The sequence below is a fragment of the Desmodus rotundus genome, chromosome 2 (assembly GCF_022682495.2).
Source record: "Desmodus rotundus isolate HL8 chromosome 2, HLdesRot8A.1, whole genome shotgun sequence".
NCBI classification, from domain to species: Eukaryota; Metazoa; Chordata; class Mammalia; order Chiroptera; family Phyllostomidae; genus Desmodus; species Desmodus rotundus.
Window position 1 is genome coordinate 190,749,281 of NC_071388.1, and position 23,362 is coordinate 190,772,642.

General features: G+C 35.1%; 1 protein-coding gene across 1 annotated transcript in view; it reads left to right on the forward strand.

Moving 5' to 3' along the window:
* Positions 1 to 23,362, forward strand: part of SPAG16 (sperm associated antigen 16) — a 715,229-nt gene that overhangs the window by 44,357 nt on the left and 647,510 nt on the right. The window contains exons 8-9 of the mRNA XM_024564300.4: positions 3,423 to 3,492; positions 11,960 to 12,072. Coding sequence (XP_024420068.2) covers positions 3,423 to 3,492; positions 11,960 to 12,072 — 183 coding nt within the window. The remainder of the gene's footprint in view (positions 1 to 3,422; positions 3,493 to 11,959; positions 12,073 to 23,362) is intronic.

The window sequence follows — 23,362 nt, forward strand, 5'->3', positions numbered from 1 at the left end:
TTTATGGCTGTTGATGGAGACTGGATGTAGCTGCTGCCATTCTCAGGGTGAATTCTGTCTTGTGTATAGTTCCTCACATCACCAGATTTTTTGTTGACTATGCAAAATGTATACACATTATCGATGGAGCCTATGGAATATTCGTAGAATCCTAGTTACAAGAAGGGATTGTAGCGTCTTAACGTATACAGTGAAAGATGGAAGACTCACAATTCACTAAATCCAGGGTTCTGAGTGGCCAAAGTGACTGTTAGATATTCCGTACACCAGTCTAACCCTAGGATCAGTTAGCATATTCTCCAAATTAGGACAGAGAATATAGCCTCAGGCGTATCAGGTCCATCTTTGGAGAACACGCTGAAGCTACCATATAATAAGCTGAACAAACCCAATCCTATTTTTTTTCTGTTGAGTCATTTTTATCAGGTACACCCTAGGTATGCAGCCATGGATTAGCCTCTTAACTTGACTCTATTAGTGTGTTGTAAATTTGTGGAATAAATTTACCATGAAAATATATTGAAATGTAAATGAAAATATATTAAAGTATTTGAAAAGTTTCTCTATGATTGAAAATGGAAGATACCAATTTTTATGCTTATTTTTTATTATGTCTCAGTGTTTTGATGTAGTTATGCTCTGAGAATTCATTCACTTCTAACAAAACTTTTATGATATGAATTAAAACAGTATGAAGTACATTGTGTTTTCTATCTGAATCCTCAGCATTGCTTCCTTAAAAACCTTATTTTAATGAACATTGAGTTTATTATGTTTTTCTTTAAACATATACACCTCTCAAATATCTTGCATGAAGAAGGATTAGAATTTTTAAATTTTAAATGCTATTTAGTTTGTATATAAAAGACTGAAAGTATGCTGTGAGATCACAGAAATCTGTGTTTTCAGATTATTTTGATAGATAATAAACAGTGTAGCAACTTTGAAATATATTTAAATCTTTTAGGAAAATCTGTAATTTATTTATTTTAAGTTTGACAGATGTCCAACATTCTGATTTAGAGCCCCATATTTGAAATAAACATTTTTATTTGTTAACATGTATGTTTAATAAATTGTATTTTACCATTTTGGGGCCACAGGCCTCTAATTCAGGAGATACTCTAAAATATACATAAATATATATTCTTAGGTGTGTTTTCTGAGAAGATGTAGAAGCAATTACACTCCAACAACAAGTAAACCCTATTATCAGGTATTGGTTTCCAACAACCTTCTTTAATAAAATGAAATAGGGCTTCTTTCAGAAGTGGCTGATTGTAGACTGGGCAGGAAAAAACAAGATAAGTCTGGAGCATTTAGAGCATCTAGTTATGCTAGGAAGTTGGGAAATGTTCACATTGTAAGAAAAAGAAGAAAGAAGGGGTGGGGGTAGGGAGGAAAAAAGAAAAGAAAACAAAAAGTGAGGCATGTGAAGGGTTTGTTTTGGGCGACTACAGAGTTAGATGGAACCAACCAAATTTGTTTTGAGTGTGGAGCCTGACGATGCCATAGACACACCAAGAGGGTGAGAATACAGCTTTTACTTAGAAATTTGGGTTCTCTGGGGAAAACAGCACACACCTATCATGCAGGTCTGAAATGGCTGAGAGACCGAGGAAAGGAGACTGGCTTGGGGGTTTTATCGTGGTTAGGATTTGAGGCCGGGGTGAGAGTTCTCCTGTGCAAAGAGGGGCTTGTGAGGTTTAAATTGTCCACCAGCACTGAAGGAGGGAGCACTGAGGCCTTCTTACCAGCTTGCCCAGTTGTGGGACACACAGGGAAGTGGGAGTGTGAGCTCTAAAAGCTGGTAGCAGTCAGACATAAACAAATGGAGTCAGATAGGAATCAGCCTGAAAGAGCTTGCCATGGTCAAATTTGGAACAATTTGAGCAAGAAAACAAATAATACAGTATTGAATTATAACTCACAGTATAAAATAAATGTTCATAATGATATAAATAAATAGGGGATAAAAGAATAAAAGGGAGATGGAAATATCTCCTCAAAGAATTCCGGTAACGTATGTAGATAATCATTCTCTTGAGGAGGTGGAGCTTAATCCTTAAACTGTTAAATGTGGCTACACTTACTAACTTGCTTCCAAATACAGTGGAAATGGGGAAAAAAGTAACTACACTGGTGAAACCTGGCAAATAGTACTGCAGTAAGGTGATCAAAGTTAGTACCATCAGTGCTTAGTCACGTTGATAGCATGTGCCCTTGATGTGATGTGCTAATAATAATGGCACCTCTCCTCTGGGGAGTTCCTCCCCCAAACCCACAACTGCAGTCGAACTGTGAGAAAGCATTAGAGAAACCCAAATTCATGGACATCCTTTGAAATATTACCTGGCCAGTATTCATGGGATCCTGGAACAGAAAAAAGGATATTGGAAAACATTAATGAAATTAGAATAAAATATGGACTTATGTTAATAATAATGTTCCAATATCATTTCATTACTGGTGACAGAAGCCACGGTAATGCACGATGTGAGTGAGGGAACAGGGTGCAGAGTATACAGGAACTCTGTACTCTGTTTTTACCTTTCATGTAAATTTTATACTACTTTAAATGAGGTGTATTTAAAATTTTTATAATGCATTTGGCATCCAAGAATAGATATGAATTTTTCACTCTTTTTTTAAACCCAAACATTTCATGAGCACCAATCTATACATTTCAATTTATTATCTGCTCTTTTCTGTTAATAAAGAAATGCTGCTGCTCGGTGAAAGAAAGATTTGTGTATCTGCACATAATTAAACACATGGTATTTCTGTTGCATAATCAGATGCAGTGAGGGATGAGACAACTTTTAAGGCTGAATTGTAAATTTAAATCTATTGTTCAGAAAATACAGGGAATGATATGCTACCAAACTAACAAGTGTTCTTAATTACAATATGTGTTTAATAAAACAAGGAGTCTCTGTGGGTGGGAAATGAGCTAACAGTTTTAGGAATAACAGTAGTCTCTTCATATTTTACTTCCTAACTAATAACTACCTCATCTTTTATGGACATAAAGATCAATTAAGTTGTGAAGCAATTTGAACAGAGGAGAAACCTCTCTCAAAGTAAAGATCTGAATAATTATCATTCAAAATGTGCAGTGAGTATTCTTGATTTGGGAAACAATGCTGTGAAATAAATGTTTCAAATGCTTGCCCATATTAGGTAATACTTGCCTGTGGAATTTAGTTTAAAGCTAATAGTTACCCTTTTTTTGCCATTTATGTTTAAAATTTTTAAATACATAGGACTTAAAGAGATATTAATATTTTTTATATTTTGCAATCAATACTTAAAATACTGCATTTTAAAACTTTTTTGAGTCACTTAAAAAAGTTTGTAGCTTATAAACTTTTATAAAAGTTATAGTTTATAACTTTGTATCTTTGGATTTTATTTTTTAGGGTTCTGGACCTGGAACAAAATTAAAGCATATGGAACCAGGGCATAGTTACCAAGCTTCTAAAATTAGAGGTAAAAGAAATTGTGATAAAACTATAATTTAATACTGGCTGGTGATTTCACAACCTTGTCAGAGCTCAAACTTCTAGAGCTATTTAAAAGGGAATAAATGGTGTAGCTATTTTACAAATTAAAATGTTAATGAAAAGATCAAGGGGAAGTATAGATGTGATACTATATAGGTTAATTTTAGCGAAAAATCTAAGTAAATCATAACGGGAAGATTTCTGGCTGGGTAGAGTACCTGGTGTCAGACTAGTCTTCTCCCCACAAAAAAAAACCCCTCTAAAACTAGACTATATATATGTATATATATATGATGCAATGGAATATATGTATATGTGTGTGGGTATGTTAGTGTGTGTGCGTGTGTGTATAATGTTGGACAGTGGAAAATAGCACAAGTCACAGGAGGCAAGTGACAAGAAAAATGTATAAGTTGAGCTCCATCATCCCCATGACTTTGTGCCTTGGGAATTTTCCAATCTAAGCTTCACAGAGGTGAAGATTAAGAAGATTGTGGCACTCCTGCAAGAACTGAAAAGGCAAGCTGTGGAAGCAATTAGAATGTCGGAAAGAGCACCAGATGAGAGTCCTTCAAAGAGCAATGGTCCAGTTTGTGAAGGAGTTTACTGTGAGTCCTTAATTGATGGCTGGGCTACATATGCAAGACTACCTGAGACCTATCAGAGAGAAGAGATTCTATAGGAGTAAGAGGACACCAGAGATTCTAGAGGTCAAGTGGTGATGGAAGCCATTGGAGTTCTAGCCCCGCCTGGATGGAGAGACCTCTTTAACACCCCGGTAACAGTGTATTGACATTCAGTATCCTGTGTCCACCCTGTAAAGCCAAAAACAAAGCTTATTCCAAATTCCTAGAAGAAATAGAGTTTAGAGTTTGAATCTTGGCAAGTTAGAGAGCTTTGGGAAATACTTAGAGATTTCCATGGATTCACCATAACAAAGCATAAAATTAAGCCTTGAAATTCAGGGTGATCAAACACTTAAACTGCATGATACAAAAAGGCAGGCTGCCATGTGGAATGGGATCAATGGGGGTCAATGGGGCCATGCGAGAAGAAATGGGGTAAAAGGACTCTTGCCGGCCAGTTCTGAGGAAGTGCCATGCAGTTTTGGATTAAGAACTGGAGATCGTGGTGACACAGCTGACGGTGCTGGGAACTGCAGGAGACCTGCCAGCCGAGCACGGAGGACTGGGATTACTGGGAGGAGACAGAAGTGAGCTGTGGACTCCTGTTTTTTCCTTCCGGAGAGCAGTACTTCGGACTGGCATGCTCTGAGGCTGGCCTGACTGGGTGTGGGACTGGGGGGGTGGTGGGGGTGGCAGGCCTGTGTGTTTGTGGGTGTATCTTCGTGTCTAAAGGGAGTGAGATTTAACAATAGAATTCTATCATTTTTCTAAACCTGTATAACTTCTAATTAAATACTTCCTTTCCTTTTTACAAAAAAATTAAACTATGTGCTAGAACAAACATTAATACACTTCAGAGGAAGAGAGTTGTCTGTATGCTTTATCAGCTCTCAACTATATTGTCTTGTAAGTAATTAAAATTTTCTAGATATGTTATAGAAATGTGAAAATATGACCAACAATGAAGACAAAAAGCAATAAATGGAAACCTACACTGATATGGCTCAGATGTTAGATTTAGCAAATAAAAATATTAGGAAGGCTATTTTTAATATGATCAAGGACTTACAGGAAAAAATGACATCAGTAAGTGAAGAGATAGGGAATCATGGCAGACAAATGGAAACAAAAAGGAAATAGAAATTCTAGTACTGAAAAATACAGTGACTACAACAAAAGTTTATACTTCTCAACAGATTGCATGTGACAAAAATATCAGTGAATTTTATGAGATTAATAAAAATAATGTCATAAAGAGAAATAGGAGAAAACAAAGTAACATATATGTAATGAGAGTCCCAAAGGAGAAAAGAATGAGAATGGGACATAAAAATACTTAAATAAAAGATGACCGAAAATTCTCCAAGCTTGATGTACAACATCAACTTACATATAAGGAGAAAAAGCATCTAACTATAAACATAAAGAAAATCACACCTGGATGTGTCATATTTAAACTGCTGAAAATTTAAATGAGAAAATCTTTTTTTGTTTTGAATTCTATCTTATTTATTCATTTACTTATTGCTCTTCACTTAGAGTTGTCCTGCCTTTTTCCCATTGCTCTCCCGAGAAAATCTTGAAAGCAGCAAGGGAGAAAAGAAGTTACCTAAGGGGAACAATACAAACCCAAGGCTGATCTCACATGAGAAATAGTGAAAACTAGGAACAATGGAATGATAGCTTTAAAATGTGGCAAAATTTTAAATCGGAAATTTATATACAGTAAAAATATTCTTCAAATATTAGGGTGCAATGCAAATGTTAGGGCTGAGAGATTTTGTTGCAAGCTATTGTGACGTGCAGAAAATACTAGAGGGTTTTCTTTGCTCTGAAAGAAAAGAACGCCAGAAGGGAACTCAGACTTACAGAATGGAATACAGAGATTAGAAATGCTAAGTTCTAGTTAATATAAAGATTAAGTTTTTCGCTTCTTAATATCCTTAAAAGAAAATGACTGACCTCTACACTTTAAAAGTATGCCTTTTGTTGTTTGTAAATTATACCTTAATAAAATTGATTTAAAAAAAAAGAGTGATGGAAAATTCTAAATGATAGAAAGACTTTGAAATGGTAAATTTTCTTAATAAACATACTCTTGTGTTATTTCCAGATGACTATTCACTGTTTCTCTAATTAATTAAGGCTTACAAGAAATATGTAGCATTGTTATATTTAAAATGTTTTCCTTAGCTTTGGTTCAGTAGTTTCTTTCCTAACATTTTATGTTAAAGAAACATCAGTTATGCTCAGTGATGCCTAAAGAGACTATGCACATGGATGTTTACTGCAGTTATATCTATAGTAACAAATGATACAAGCAATATTAACCTCTAACCACAAGTGTTTAAATATAATTGATCATACAGTACTAGAAAGTCTTTAAAAGTCATGTGTAAGAAAGTACTCATCTTACTATGTTAATATAATTTTAAGGAATAAAAACATTTATGTAGTATGAGGGTTGTCTGTTAAATATGTGTGTGGAAGAATGATTGGAGGATGAACAAAATGTTTACATAATTTTCTTTGTGCGATGTGATTATTTTCTACATTTTTTGCTTACTGCATTTGCTTATATGTCTGTTTACATTAAAAATTATGTTTCATATGGTATTTGTCCCTCACCGCATGGCTTATTTCACTTAGCATAATGCTCTCCAGTTCCATCCATGCCATTGCAAAGGGTATAAGCTCCTTTCTCTCTGCTGCGTAGAATTCCATTGTGTAAATGTACCATAGTTTTTGGATCTACTCATTTGCTGATGGGCACTTAGGTTGCTTCCAGTACTTGGCTATTGTAAATTATGCTGCTATGAACATTGGGGTGTATAGGTTCTTTTGGATTGGCAGACAATTGTAACTGAATAAAAAAAATTGTTTCATATGTAGATAACCTTTAAGTATATAATCAGATATAAATAATGAGAAGATAATATGAAATTATCATAATCTTAGAAACTCTAGCTTCCAAAGTGACTAAAGATTGTGAGTGAAAAATAATATAAAAAGGCCTAAAGCTGGAGTGTCATTCATTTTCAGCAGGGGCCACATCAGCCTTGAGGTTGCCTTCAAAGGGCCAAATGTAACTTTAGGACTGTGTAAATGTAACTACTCCTTAACTAGGGGCAAAGAGCTCAGCACTGCCGCCGGGTAGAAACAAGGTGGAGGGCCAGATTCGGCCCCTGGGCTTTGTGTTTGCCACTTGTGGCTTAAAGGTTGAGGAACTTTGTACATTTGGTTGATGCTCCATCAGTTAATTTCTAATGCTACATTTTACTCTAATAGTTTGATTATATACATTTATTCTTGACATCTCTATTAATATAAACTAATGGTTTAGATGACTCCTTTGTGAAATCATCTCCTGGTATTTAATGTAATTAAAAAATGAACACATTACATGTTTTTCTAAGATGACATTTATAAGTTACTTTGAATATCAAGTTTGTAATTATATTTTGATTGATGATATTTTGAAGTGGCTTTTGATCAAAGGGAATACATTCCTATCCAACATGAAGAAATAGCTTCTTTTAGTTGAACAATTCTAGTGATGTGAATAAAATTAATTTCTTAAATCCTGTACTGAATAATTTTTGTGCTCCTCATGGAACGCACTCCAGTGCTAGATGTAGGACTTGCAGTACCTTTTCCTGTGCTTCTGGTGTCAGCATTTGACTGTGTGATCTCAGTGTCTGTCGTCACTCTGTCTGCCGGATCAGCCTGGGTCCTTGCTTCGCCAGGGATTGTAATTTGAGAAGCAGTTGGCTTTATTGGTTAAGTGGTCATCCCTCATGAAGACTGCGGTCCTTCACAATAATTTTCATATATTTAACACCTCCCCTCTTCCTTTGCTCATTTTAGTTTAATTTTTAAAATATTTTATCTATTTTCTTTCTGTCACTCATCTATCCATTTACTTCCAGCAGTAGAAATTTTTAAGATTAAAATTGTGTTCCCTCTGTAGTTAGGGGAAAATGAATTGATTGTCAACTGAACTTTGTGAAAAGGAAAGGTTAATTGTTATTTAATTCAAATTTAAGGAATAAGACAAATATTGGACTCATTTGGAGTACAATTATTAAAGAAACTTAAACATGTCATATTTTTGGACTAATCAGAGTGGGATACTAATTTTAAAATGGTGAAATATACTCAAAATGTTATCCATTTAATTGCTACCACCAGAAAGAATATTACTAATACTTTAGCACTTAACTATCTCACCTGAAAGCATTTTCAATTCTATATTTATTATATGGCATGTAGAATAATAGAAAAATTCCTAGGAGAAATAGTGAATTATCATTTACTAGATATTTGAAGTCACAATTTTATACTATTTTTTATTGTTATGAAAAATAAAATGTATCAAATATTTACAAGAAACCACACAAAAAGCACTTAAGTATGCATATTATAAAATAAAACTTTTTGTGCAGATTATTACTTTCAAAAAGTTTATGAATATGCTGGTTTTGATTGCTATATTTGTGTTAGTTAATTTATATGACTTTGATTTCCTATAAGGTTGCAATTTGAATGCAATTTTTCCTATTTCAAAAGCAGGTTGTAAAGATACATATCATTGTATTTTAATATAACCTGTAATTTATGATGGGGAATTGTGAATTCAAAATAAACAGCTAGCAACTGGAAATGTTTGGCGAGGTTTAAAGCTGGAAGTGCACTTCAGAGCTTCACAGAGGAAATAGGTGTCATGCGTGGAGAAGTATTCCTGAAGGTTTTTAGTTTAATTTTGAAGTTGGGTATCTTGCTGCTGCTCAAAATTGAATTACTAGATGCTAATTTTGAATAACTATATAGAGTTTATGGTCTACTTTAGAAAGATTTACTAATATTTCAAATATAACCTCTTCTGCTTTACCTTTATTACAGTTTTGAATTCCAGTTAGATTTCCTCATGCTAGCTTACATCTGTCCTAATCTTAGATATTTTCTAGTTATCTTTCTGGGCTGGTTATGGATAATTGCTTTAAAACCCCTTTTTCAGTAAAATAATTCTCCTTTCAGCTGTGTATAATCTACAGGGAAGTTAGGGAATGGCATATTGGAGATACTTAAGTATTTATGTGTTACATGAACATATGAGGTCTGTCCAGAAGGTATCCGGCCATGTAATATGTAAAATTGTGACATTTATTGAAGAAAGATATAAGAAACATTGTACATAGGACAATGGCGCCTCAGTCCCCTTCAAAGTAGGCACCTTGGGACCTCACACAGTTTTTCCAGTCACCATCAGCTGCCTTGTCTTATTTTCCAGAATCTCATCAATGATCTGAAATCTCTTCCCATTCAAAGGTGATTTTGGTTTTGGGAAAAGCCAGAAGTCACATGGCACCAAATCTGGGATGTAAGGGGGTCGAGTCGCCTGGGTGATTTGATGTTTTGCCAAAAATCTCTGCATAGGACGTCAAGCATTAGTGGGCACATTGTGGTGATAAAGCTGCCAGTCACCAGTTGCCCACAGCTGTGGCCTTCTGAATTATCTGAACAGTTTCTGCAGAAGAATGTTCAAGCTTAATGCAAAATCTGATGCAGCTCTACTCAGTCATTTTGAATGTGACGGTCACACAGACCACGTGCTCACTCAACCGTGCCTATCACCCCCGCAGACTAGTACAGTGAAGTGGTCACTGTTCACAGGTGCACATTTCCAGTTTCCTTGGCTAGGGGGTTACATTGATGTCACTCAAACCTTTCTTGTTATATTAACAATGGCCGGTCTTTTTCTGGACAGACTTTATATTCATATATTTTTCATATTTAACTAGGGACCTGAACGTGTTTGGTTAATGTTGGTTGAATATGTGTATCCATGAAGGAATAGTCGAATGGGTGAAATTTATCACTGGAGTTACAATAAATAAAATTTTGGTAAGCAAAAATGTGTGTATTTGTCTATTAAACATTTGCTTTATTTCTCTTAAGGATTCGTACCTTCCTTAAGATGTTGATTGTGTCCAAGTAGCTTAGGAAATTGCGTAGCCCCAGTTAATACTATAGGCCTTGTTATTAATAAGCATTAGATGATTAACATGAGGCTTTCATGATGGAGACATGAGCTTTGCTAGTATATTACTAAACAGGAGGAGGTGCTGTCTGGACTATGAAATTTATATGCAGTTAACTATGAATGTGACACAGACTTTAATGTCTGAGACTTTCATTTTTTCTACAAACCTTTGTGTAAAAGTAATGTTTACCTGATGGAGAGTGGAAATTATGTTTATTCTTGCTACACTGATAAATAAGAAATGTTATTTTTCTGCCAATTCCACATACATTCTGCAGTTGATTCTTATTTTTTGGTTCCAAATGTTGACATTTCCCCTAAAATATTATTAAAGTATGAATCTTTGTAATTTGCATGTGGAACAACTTCATATAATCATGAACCAAATTCTTGGGTTTTGACTTTCATTTTTTATCCTTACCATTTTTTGTTTGTTTGTTACTTTTTATTTTATTTTGCTTATGAAGTGGTGCTTAGTAATATTTTGCATACTACCTGAGATCTGCTTGTACTCCTAGAATTATCTGCTGAAATCTTGAGTTTCTCTTCCCTGTAGTTATTACTGTACAAATTCTCCTAGTTTCTAACGGAAATAAAAGTAGTAAACATCACAGGACTGTTGACAGGATTTCAAAACACACGGAGGGTGTATTCTGGTGGCTGTGATAAAGGTCAATTAGGCATAAATGGTAATTATTATCATTATTAGGTTGTCACCCTTGGTCATTGAGGAGGAAAACAATATTTTTTTAACCTCAACAGCTGTAGTTGCCTTTTCCCCGCATTTGGACTTCCCTGATGCTGAGGGGCTGTAACTAGCAGCACCATTGAGGGAGGACAGGCTATTTGGATGGATAGCCAAGTGTTTGAAGTCTTTCAGGAACTTTCCTGTAAAGCTAAGTTATACAATACTCTGTTTGTATTTACTGTGGGGGGTATTTTGAGGATTTTCTCCTTTTTTGTCTGGAACAGGTAGTGAGTAGGAAAAATTAATTGGGTAAAGAGAGAAACTAAATACCATCCGTGTGTCCCCCTGCCCTTGTAGCCTCTGGGCTCTTTGAGAGCTTTCACAGTGAAACCATCCCAGTATTTTTGTGTTCATTGTCTTTTCTTTATTATAAATCTAGAATTAGAACATTGAGTTATTTCTTTTATTTACTAAGGGTTATGACCTTATTTTTTAATTTGAAATCAGCTTCCTGTTTAGACATACAGGAGAAAATTATGTATATTAAAACATGTATATGTATATGGAAGATGGAAAAAAGGAAATATTTTTCCTATCACTTTTATTTTTCCCTCAGATGATTCCATTAGGACTGTTCTTTATGTCCAAGAGAGTGTGGAGACCAATTTTACAACTACATTGCAATATTACCCTGTGTTTCTCTTTTTGTTTTCCTCAATGTTTCAAAGCATAGAGAATAATATTTTATTAATGCAATATTCTTTTAAAAATCTCGTATTTCTTATCCAGCTCCACTTGGGAGATTTCGTTATTGCTTACCATGCTGTCCTTTGACTCTCTTCTACTTTGTTTATAAATACAAGTAACTTCATGATAACGCGAATTTGGATATAATGTAATTGCAGATTGGCTTCTGTGCCTTCTAACTGCCTTGCCAAGCTATTTCACTAACCTTGCAGTAATGCCACCTGCATTTTTGGGTAATGAATTTGAGACTTCACTCATGACATTTTGGTATGGCTTTAATATTATTAGGTAAAAATAAAGGTATCGTGACTTTGGCTCCCATAATAAGAATAAATGTATTATCTTGTAGTTGTTTCTGACTCTGAAACTGACTATGAACCAGAAGATCCTACTCAGAAAGGCCTTGTTCGTGAAGCCAGGGAACAAATCAAATGTAAGACAAGGATGAAGGATAATACAAAGGTATGATATTTGTTTTCGCTGCCATTAATTTATACTTAACTCTCAGATCTTCAGATCCATGGACACACAGGGTGTCATTATTTTACTGTGAAAGTTGTTGAGGGCTTATATGCTTCGAGCCCCTTGCTGTAGAGGTAGAAAGTGGATGTCCTCAGATGTTACATAGCTACTGGAGGGACGCACACTGTGTGGTGGTGGAGACAGCTCTATGAATCCCTCCGCCATGTGGCCCAACTTAAACGTGGCTATGTCTGCTCGCCTGCTTGCTTTTCTGCTTCAGATACCTCTGTCCAAAAGAAACAACTCCCAGATGATTTCTTACTTATTCATTTGTTTTTTATTTTTATTTTTTATTGACTTTCAAGTGCAGTTGTCTGCATTTTCCTCCCACCACTCCCTCCACCCCAGCTGTCCCCTCCTCTCTCCCTCTCCCATGATCCCACCCCCTCTTGGTTTTGTCCACGTGTCCTTTATAGTTGTTCCTGAAAGCACTTTTTATTTATTTTTTCATAGTATAATTTCACACTATTTTTAGTCTTCTTTAAAAGTAGAATGGAAAGAATTAAGTCCCATTTAAGAATCTCCTTACATCTGATCTGAGTGCCTTTGCTTTGCAATCAAGCTGATAGTTAAAATCTTCTATAATGATTAAAGAAAATTTTGGATTACAAATGACTGGCCAGGCCCTGGCTGTTGTGGCTCAGTTGGTTGGCGCGTTGTCCAGGATACCAAAAATAGAGGTGGGGTAGGGAGGGAAAGACATCGATGTGAGGGAGACACATTCATTCATTGTCTCCTGTCTGGGGGCGGATCCCGCAACCTTTTGGTGAACAGGATGATGCTCCAGCCAACTGAGCCACCAGGCCCGGGCTGGTAATTCTTTTTTTTTTTTTTTTTTTTTTTTTGTGGTATTCGGATTAATATTTTACTGTTACTTCATTATCACTATCAATTTATGGATTTATGGTATTTGTGGTAGACCCACTTTTCTAGTCAGACTGCTTCCAGCTTCCCCCCATGCCGGCAATCCCCTATCAGGGCAGACCTGCTCCTTTTGCCACCATAACGCTTCCCCACTCCTTTACCTGCCTTCAGTCTGAGTCTCCGCCAAATAAACGGTGGTGGTGGGTGACTGTGGCTGTCAGTACGTAGTGCTTGTTCTGATTTGGGTAATGCTTGTTTATCTGCACAGAGGTTACCAGCTCGGGGAGCAAAGAAAGCATTCCGAACAGTAAAGGAAATAATAAGAGTGAAGGATACGGGTGTGATGATGGTGATTGTCATCAGGGACGTTTTCATCTTCTAATGGCCTAGGCATTCTCTTTCAGGTGGAAAGTCATTCTTAGAAATGGGTTTTTGATTCACTCCCTAAGTGCTTATGACTTGTGAGACTTTATGTTAGTAAGGCAATGTGATAAAAAGCTACTAAAATATAGGCCAAGTATATTATATATTTCTGCACAGAATATTATTTTTGGTGTTGCATTAAAATATTTAATATAATAATAACTGCAACATGATAGAGAAATTCAGGCCTTACAAAAGAAATAAAGTGAAGAAATAGGGAACTCTTCCTCTTTACACTGATTAATCATTGTTACTAGTACTTTAAAACGATTTTTTCTTTTCCAGCAAGTTTGTACATTTTGACCAGTACCTCCCCAATTTCCCCACACCTGTGCCCCTGGGAACCACCACTCTCCTCTCTCTTTATAAGTGTGGTATTTTTAGGCTCCTCATATAAGTGATGTCATACACTATTCTTTATCTGTCTGACTTCACTTCACTTAGCAGAATGCCGTACAGGCCCATTTGTGTTGTCTCAAATGGCAGGATGTCTTTTCTCATGGCTGACTAGTATTCCATCCCACTGGGTGTGTGCGTCCCACATCCTGTTTATGCACGCAGTGAGCATCCATTGACAGATACTTAGGTTGTTTCCAGAGCTTGGATACTGTGACTAATCTTGCAGTGAAACTTAAGAGTGCAGATATTTCTTCAAGATCCTGTTTTTCTTTCCTTTTGAAATATATCTGGAAGTGGGATTGCTGGGTCATATAGTAGCTTATGTGGAGCATTCTTTCATGCACCTGTTGGCCATTCATGTGTCTTATTTTTGGGGGCAAATATTCAGTTTCTCTGCCTGTATTTTACTTAGATTGTTTATTTTTTGTTATTGAGCTTATGAGGATATATATATATTCAGATATTTACCCCTTATCAAATATGTGGTTTGCAAATATTTTCTCCCATTCCATTCATTTTGTTGACTCTTTTGCTATGCAGATTTTTAGTTTAATGTAGTCCCAATTGTTGATTTTTTTTCTTTTGTTATGCTTTTGGAGTCATATTAAAAAATATCATTGATAAGACCAGTGATATGGGGCTTTTCCCCTATTTTCTCTAGAGGTTTTATAGTTTCAGGTCTTATGTTTAAGACTTTAATCCATTTCTAGTTTATTTTTTGAAGATGGTATGAGATAGGGATTCAATTTCACTTTCCTGCATGTGGTCATACAATTTCTCCATTATCATTTATTGACCCATAGAGTATTCTTGACTCTTGTCAAATATCTGTTCACTGTTTATGTGGAAGTTTATTTCCAGTTTGTCTGTTCTGTTTGTCTGTGTGCCTATTTTTATGTTCCTACTGTTTTGGTTACTATAGCTCTGTAGTATAGTTTGAAACCAGTAAAGTGGTGCCTCCACCTTTATTCTTCTTTCTCAGGATGGCTTAGGCTATTTAGAGTGTTTTGTGGTTCAGTATAGATTTTAGGATTTTTTGCTTTTTCTGTGAAAAATGTCATTGGAATTTTCATAGGGATTGCACTGAGTCTGTGTATGGTGTTGTGTAACATTTCACTGGGCCAGGAGACTATAGAAAGGGGCTGACAACTCCATCATTATGTTAAGAGCGTATTAAGGGAACTTATGGGGTGTGTCTCGGGCAGCAGCAAGATGGCACGGATCTCCTCCTCCGTGCTTCATGGTGGGTGCGAAGGTGTTACACAGGACAGGGTGGGACGGATAGAGGTACTGGGGCACGGCCTGCCTCAGAGAAGGGGAAGATGCCTTTCCTGCTTTCCCAGGGAAGGGCAACAGCCCGTTCCAGGAACCAGCACACCGCGTGCTGTGGGGCGTAAGGGAGGGGTGGACCAGACAATCTCTGAGGGGCTTTCAGGGAAGCAGTCTCTGGTCCGGCCAGAATCTAGCTGGCAAGGCTTGCAGAGGTCAGGCAGTGGTCACATCATGGAATAGTTTCTCCTCCACACAGCTTTTGGCCGTATGGACATTTTAACAGAATTAATTCTTCTGATTCATGAGAATGGGAATATCTTTCCATTTGTGTCTTCTTCACTGTCTTTCATCAATGTCTTGTCGTTCTCATTATACAGATTTTTCACTTTTGGTTAAATTTATTTCTAACTAATTTATTGTTTTTGATGCTGTTGTGAATAGGATTGCCTTTTACTTTTTCAGATATTTTGTTGTTAGTGCATAGAAACAACTGATTTCTTTATGTTGATTTCTTATCCTGCAAATTTACTGGATTAGTTGATTAAGTCCCAACAGGTTTTTCATTGAATCGTTAGCATTTTCTATATGTAAGATTATAAAGCCTGTGGATAAAGACAGTTTTACTTTTTCCTTTCTGATTTAGATGCCTCTTATTTCTCATCTTGCCTGCGTTCTCTGGCGGGACTTCAGTGCTGTCCTGCACAAGTGCTGTGAACTTGTCTTGTTCCTGAGCTGAGAGGAAAAGTTACCAACCTCTTACTGTTTATAGTATAATGTTATCTGTGGGCATCTTGTATATGGCCTTTATTATATTAGGATTTGTTTCTTAAATATGCAATTTGTTGAAGGTTTTTATCATGAAAGGATGATGAAATTTGTTGAATCATTTCTTGCATTTATTGAGATGGTCATATGACTTATATTTCACTTTATTACTGTGATACCACATTTACTGATTAGCTTACGTTGAACCATCCTTACAACCCAGGGGTAAATCCCATTTGATCATGGTACGTGATTTTAGTGTATTGTTGAATTCAGTTTGCTAATATTTTGTTGAGAATATTTGAATTTATGTACGTCAGGGATCTATCGGTCCATAGTTTTTTTGTAGTGCCCCATTATGATTTTTGTATTAGGGTGATGCTGGGCTTGTAAAATGAATTTGGGAGTGTTCCATCCTCTTCAATTTTTTGGAAGATTTTGAGACGGATTGGTGTTAAATGTATAAATATAAGATAGAAATCACCAGTGAAACCATCTGGTCCTGACCTTTTCTGTATTGGGAAGTTTCTGATTACTTATTTATTCTGCTTCTGTTAGTTTGTTCAGATTTTCTGTTTCTTCATGATTCTTGGAATCTACCCATTACTTCCATATTATCCAAGTTGCTGGCATGTAATCAATCATTCATAGTAGTCTCCTGTGACCCTGTGGATTTCTGTACTGTAAGTTGTAATATCTATATCTTCTCTTTCATGTTAGATTACCATATTTTGCTGTGTATAATGTGCACTTTCTTGCCCAAATTTTTGAGGAAAAAGTAAGGATGTGCATTATATATGGGTAGTACTAATTCCATATCTATATAAATGTTTTTAATTCTTTTATTTATGCTTATGCATTAAAAGTATAACTCTAGAAAGCTATAACAATATCTGTATGCAAAATAATACCCTGGAATATGATAATTGGTTTTGTTTCTAAATAAAATAAATAAAAAATTGAATTAAAAAATTAAAAAGATTTTTTTTCCTGAAAGTTTGGGCCAAAAACATGCACAGTTTACATGGGACATGGCAAAATATGATATATTTATTTGAGTCTTTTATATTTAGTCTTGCTAAAGGTTTGTCAATTTTATTTATCTTTAAAAACATTGCTTAGTTTTGATCTTTTTTATTGCTTTTCTGGGCTTCTAAGGCCATGAGGAACTCGTCTTGAAGTTTCATTTGCAGAACATACTTACTTAAGCTAAATATTATTTCGGTTGTATTTAGGAAATCTGGTGGAGGTTATGGGGGTTTTCTAAAACTCATTTCCACGGACTACTTTAGGAGCATTCTAGACTGTCTTTAATGGTCCACCTGCGTGGCATTGAATATGTCTTCCTGAAACGCGCCCCTACAAACTGGTCTTCTTTAGACAGCTGTGTATCTTTACTTCTCAAGTCTGTGAGCCATCTGGCTTTCTGATATGTAACAGTAATTCCTCTATGTATTTCTGTAACGTTGTAAATCCCTTCTATAAGGTTGAGTCAATGTGAGACTATACTTTAAAGTTAATTCTTGTGTTTTAAATTATTTTATCTTGAATTAAGGTAAACAATTTGTGTAAACCCTGGGAAAGCAGTTTTCTTCTGTCTTTAAGCTAATCATTAGGTTACTAGTCAGTATTATTAGTTTTGTAAAGATAACTCTGTATTATAACACAACTTCCTCTACCTGTGAAATATATTTTACTCTAAGGGAAGTAATTGCACAATTAACTGACTACTTTTATAATCACATTAGTCACAGTTAGGAGAAAAAAAATTGTTGCTTTAGTGAGACACTGAATGGTGATTATACATATGAAACTTTCAATGTGCCAGTGTATTAAAGAGAGACAGAATGGAAGAATTCAACATATCGTGAATCTGAATAGTTTTAAAAGGTAATATTTATGTGTAGAATTTATTTTTCACTATAGAGGGGGAAATCATCAGCATTAACTATAGTTCAAAGCTGTTGTTTTAATGACTCCTTCAAGACTTAAATTTGGAGCTTATAGCAATCATAGTTCCTATGTATTCCAACTTACATATATTAAAAATCTACCCCTCACCTTGTGTCCTGACCTGTGTACTCAGTAATTATGCAGGAAAAGTGAAAAATGGACCACTATTGAAAGTAAGTCAAGAAAGTGAGGAGAAAATTAAGAAAGATAAGGGATTGCTAACTTGTTCTTTCCAGCCTTTCACTACTAAATTTAATTCTTAGCATCTGTCTGGTTAGAGTATAGACATGCCCTTCTAAATGAAACTCCCTATCTAGGCTGTTATGCTTCTGCACGCAACAGATTTATGTTCTTACTACCCCTTTCATACTTCTGCTAGAAGGCATGTTTTAAAGCATTGTAGAGATATTATCAATGAGGCATAGGTATGTCTTCTCCAAAAGGGTGGTAACAGAGGACACATGGGCAAGGCTATATAAACATTACAATGCACACAATGAAGCTGTAACAACAGCTCATAACTTAAATATTTAAATGTTGTTAAAGGATAAAAGAACAAATACCTGTTATATTTTGGGAAATATTTATATTTTCATACTTAAATAAAATTAAAAAATCTTACTAAAAGAATAGTTACAAAGCTTATGCATACTAAAATGTTTAGATTGCTTACCTAGGCTTAACCTGATTTAGCAACAATTATTCGGAACCTATTTTAAGAAAAAAATTTAGCTGAAGTTGAAATGTTTTCCTTAAAGCAGCTTTTAAGTTCAATGAATAATTTAAGTTACATTATTTTTAGTGAATTACTTCTGTTTATTAATCAATAACACATGTTATCTAAGAATGGCCTTTCAAAATTTATAGCTTATACTACCAATATACAATAGCTATTAAAATAACTGCTTTCTAATAAGCTATGAATGAGTTTTCATATATTTTCCCATTTATCTTAACGTCTTTTAGGCCTTTAGAAATTATATAATTATCTTTTGATAAGTGAGGAAGAGAATATTTTTTAGCTTCGATGTAGAGTTTTCATAATATATCTTTGCATAAGTTAACTATCATAACCGTTTTCCCTTCAACATAGCACCTGTTAACTACTGTGGCATGTTCTTTGGTTGAAGCTGTTTATTAGAGTATGAATTACTTTGAACCCTAATCTGTATTTGAAACCCAAGTCTGCCACTTATTACTTGTACAAACCTGGGCAAATACTAAACTTCTATGCTTCCAACAGTATAAGCTGGGAAGAATAGTACGTGCATGTAAGGGCTTTTGTCACAATTTAATGAAATAATATATGTAATATATTTAGCATAGTGCCTATTTAGAACTGATACTGATGAGATGATTGAGATGATGGTGTTTCTATGGGAGAGATTATTTACCTGAATATAAATAATACTTAGTTGTTAATACTATTTCATTTTTGTGTGTGAAATATGATATAGGTGACTCTTGATAGAAGTCTATTAAAACTTCTAGACTCATTCCTTTTAACCATCTTTGTCACTTTATTACATATTCTATGACTTGAATAATTAGGCAGTGGCTTTCTGTGATTGTAGGTGTGGTTTCCCTAATTCAGACTGCATGCAAACTGAGATAAGGAAAGTAGAGCATAAGGGAGGCTAGTTTGATGTTCTAACATCTGCATTTTTCTGTATTGTGTTAGAAAATGCTGTTAGGTTTATAAACATGGTATATACCTCTCAACTTCTTTAGGAGCTATTCTATACTTTGAGTCACTTCACAATTTACATCTTATTTAATATCTATGCTATGACATCCATCAGTGATTATATAAAACAGATTACAGTTTACATATAATGGAAATAGGATGTGCAGATAAAGGGTTTCTTCAGCTCTGACACGACAGTGTGCAACATCGTGACGGGTGTCCACACTGGTGATGGTAACGGTACCCTTCAAGAGCAGCTACACGCTCTTACTTGCTGATACTTTGCATTTATTAGAGGAAGTTTAGTTACATTTTTGCATAGTATTCTTGAATATTGCTGTGTATTTATTTATTTCTTTGCCTTAAGTACCACTGTGAGTTTGGCATCCAACTCTAGATCTGGCTGATATTTTGCCAGTAATTGTGAATATTACATTAGGATGTTAAGTCATTCTATTTATCAGATACAAAGTTGCTAAAATGGAGATTAGTTTTCTATTTGTTCAGAGTTTAGAAATGTGGGAGGCATTAAAAAGTCTGTAACCATGTGCAAATGGGAGTTTTAGTGCCTATAATTTGGTGATAATGTTGAATGTCTTCCACAGTTGAAATAATTCATTAAAAATCCCTGAGGGGACATATTAATAAAAATACTTATTAATAAAATCCTGCCATACTAAATACATAAGGATTAGCCAATGTGTTTATAAGTCTGTTCTGAGTAGAAAATCAAATATATAGAAATATGTTATTATACTAAATATAAAGAATAAGTAAATGTGAATCAGAATAAATGCAATTAAGAAATACAAATTATTCTCAGGTTTATAATTCTATTTATTTTGAATTATGCATATGCATAGATTATTTAGAAAATACAAAAATGAGATTATGATAAAAATGCTCAGGGTTTTAAAAATTAAAGTTAATATTAGTTTCTACATGACATTTCAGAATAACAACTTTATGGAATATGGATTTGTCCATTAAATATACAAAAATTTAAAAAGTAAATATTTTCAAGTAAATCTTAATTTAAATATATATAATTATAATATATATTATATATAAATAACAAAGTAATATATAATGTATGGAGTTTTCTGTGGCTTGCTTTTTTCATTTGGTGTTTTGTTTCTGTGATTGTTCATGTTACTACCTATGGCTATAGAGTTTGTTTCAAAATACTTCCCGATTCTGTGCTAATACATGCTCGGGTTGTTTTCAAAGTCGTGGTCTAATAAACAATGCTGGCATGAGCGATCTTCTGTGTGTCCGCGTGTACACATACAAGGTTTTCTGTAGGACACTAATCTGGGAGTGCAATGGCTGGATCACTGCGGATGAGGATTTGACGAGATAGTGGCATATGCTTTTCCAAATTAATTAAACATGCTTACAAATCCACAGTTTCTATTACTCTAAACCCATCTAGCAGTTAGTATTACCAGGGCTCTTGATTTCTGCCAATCTAGTAAGTAAAATATGTTACCTATTGTGTCTTAATTTTCATTTTTCTGATTAATAATTAAATGAAACGTGTTCTTTGTTTATAGGGAATTCATATGTTAGCTTCAATGAAATATCAGTTAATAAATTTTGCCCATTTTTCTATTAGGTTATTGATCTTTTATTTGCAGTGCATCTTAGATACTAATTTTTGATCAATTAAATGAATGTAGATATATTGCCCCAGATGGTGACTTATATTTTCTGTTTTTACAATGTCTTTTAATGAATAGAAGTTTTTTATTTTGTCATGTTTTACTACCAAAATAAAGTTTTTATTTTTAAAAAAATAATTCAGAAAAAAGTTTTTCATTTTAATGTAGACAAATTTGTCAATACTTTTTTATATAGTAAAATTTATTGATACTTCCTTGAGATTCTATCCTATCCCAAGGCCAGAATGCTTTGCTTGTATATTTTCTTTTAGTGTTTTTGTTTATGATTTATTTTTCCCATCATCAAATATTGCAGTATGTAATTCCTAAAAAGATAGACATTACCTTACATAATAACAATACATATAATTATTTAAATCAAGAAATAAACATTTTTACTACTATATTCAATCTACAGAATTTACTAAATTTTGCTCTGTTCTGCTATTGTCTGCAATTTTTAAAAAAAATTTGTATTTTGAGACTTCCAATAAAGATGGACGCGTAGGTAGACACACTTCACCTCCTCATGCAACCATAGAATTGCAACCAGATCTCCAAACTAACACCCATAACTGTCAGAAAATCGAGCTGAATGGAAGTCCAACAACCAAGGGTTTGTAGAAGACACATTCATCTAGATGTGCAGGAGGGGTGAAGTCACCGAGATAGGTGGAGAGGCAGTGTGGTGGAGAGGCGACAGCAGAACAGATGGGAGGGATACATTCGGTGCAGGTGATCCCAGCCTCAGGCCTCACAGCCCAGGGTGCCAGCACTGGGAAGATAGATCCCCGTTACTTCTGACACTAAAAACCGGTGGGGGTTAGGGTGGCAGAAGAAACTGCTGGATTTTCGCCACTAAAAGGACCAGCACAGTCTTAGGTATGCAAACCCACCCACTCCAGGATTCCCCACTGGGGCAGCAGCTGGAAGGGTACCTGTTGTATATGGGAAGGGGGTGAAAAGACTGGAAACAGAATGAGCACCAGGTGAACTGCCAGAAACCAGGTGGTGGCATCGTTCCTCTCTAGCCCCTCCCCACACAGACACAAAGCAAGTGGTGAAGCGGGTGCCCTACCCTAGCAATTACTTAAGGCTCCGCCCCACACAATTTACAGGTGCTTTTTTTTGAGATAGGCCATGCTACTAAGATAGGGAATAGAAGCAGCTCTACCTAATACACAGAACCAAACACAGGGAGGCTGCTAAAATGAGGAGACAAAGAAAGATGGCCCATGTGAAAGAACAGAACAAAACCCCACAAAAAGAACTAAGAGAAATGGAGATAGTCAATCTATCAGGTGCAGAGTTCAAAACACTGGTTGTCAGGATGCCCAGAGCACTCCTTGAGTATGGCAAAAAAATAAAGGAAGAAATGAAGGTCACACTAAGTGATGTAAAGAATAATCCACAGGAAACCAACAGAGAAGGGAGGGAAGCTGGGATTCAAACCAACGATTTGGAACATAAGGAAGAGATAAATGTTCAACCAGAATAAAAAGAAGAAACAATTAAAAAAAAATGAGGATAGGCTTAGGAACCTCTGGGACATCTCCAAATGAGCCATATCTGAATCATAGGGATGCTAGAAGGAGAAGAGGAAGAGCAAGAGCAAGAAATTGAAAACTTATTTGAAAAAATAATGAAATAAAACTTCCCTAATGTGGTGAAAGAAATAGACATACAAGTCCAGGAAGCACAGAGAGTCTCAAACAAATTGGACCCAAAGAGGAACATACCAAGATACATCATTATTAAAATGCCAAAGGTTAAAGATAAGAGAGAATCTTAAAAGCAGAGAGTTACCTACAAAGGAGTTCCCATAAGACTATCAGCAGATTTATCAAAAGAAACTTTGCAGGCAAGAAGTATTCAAAGTCATGAAAAACAAGGACCTACAACCTAGATTACTCTATCCAGCAAAGCTATCAATTAGAATGGAAGGGCAGATAAAGTGCTTCCCAGATAAGGTCAAGTTAAAGGAGTTCATCATCACTAAACCATTATTATATAAAATGTTAAAGGGAATTATTTTTTTAAAAAAGAAGATCAAAACCATGAACATTACAAAGGCAACAAATTCACAACTGTCAACAACTGAATCTAAAACAAACAAACAAAGCAAACAAGCAGAACAGGAACAGAATCATAGGTATGGAGATCATTTGGAGGGTTATCAGCTGGGAGGGGGAAGTGAGAGAAT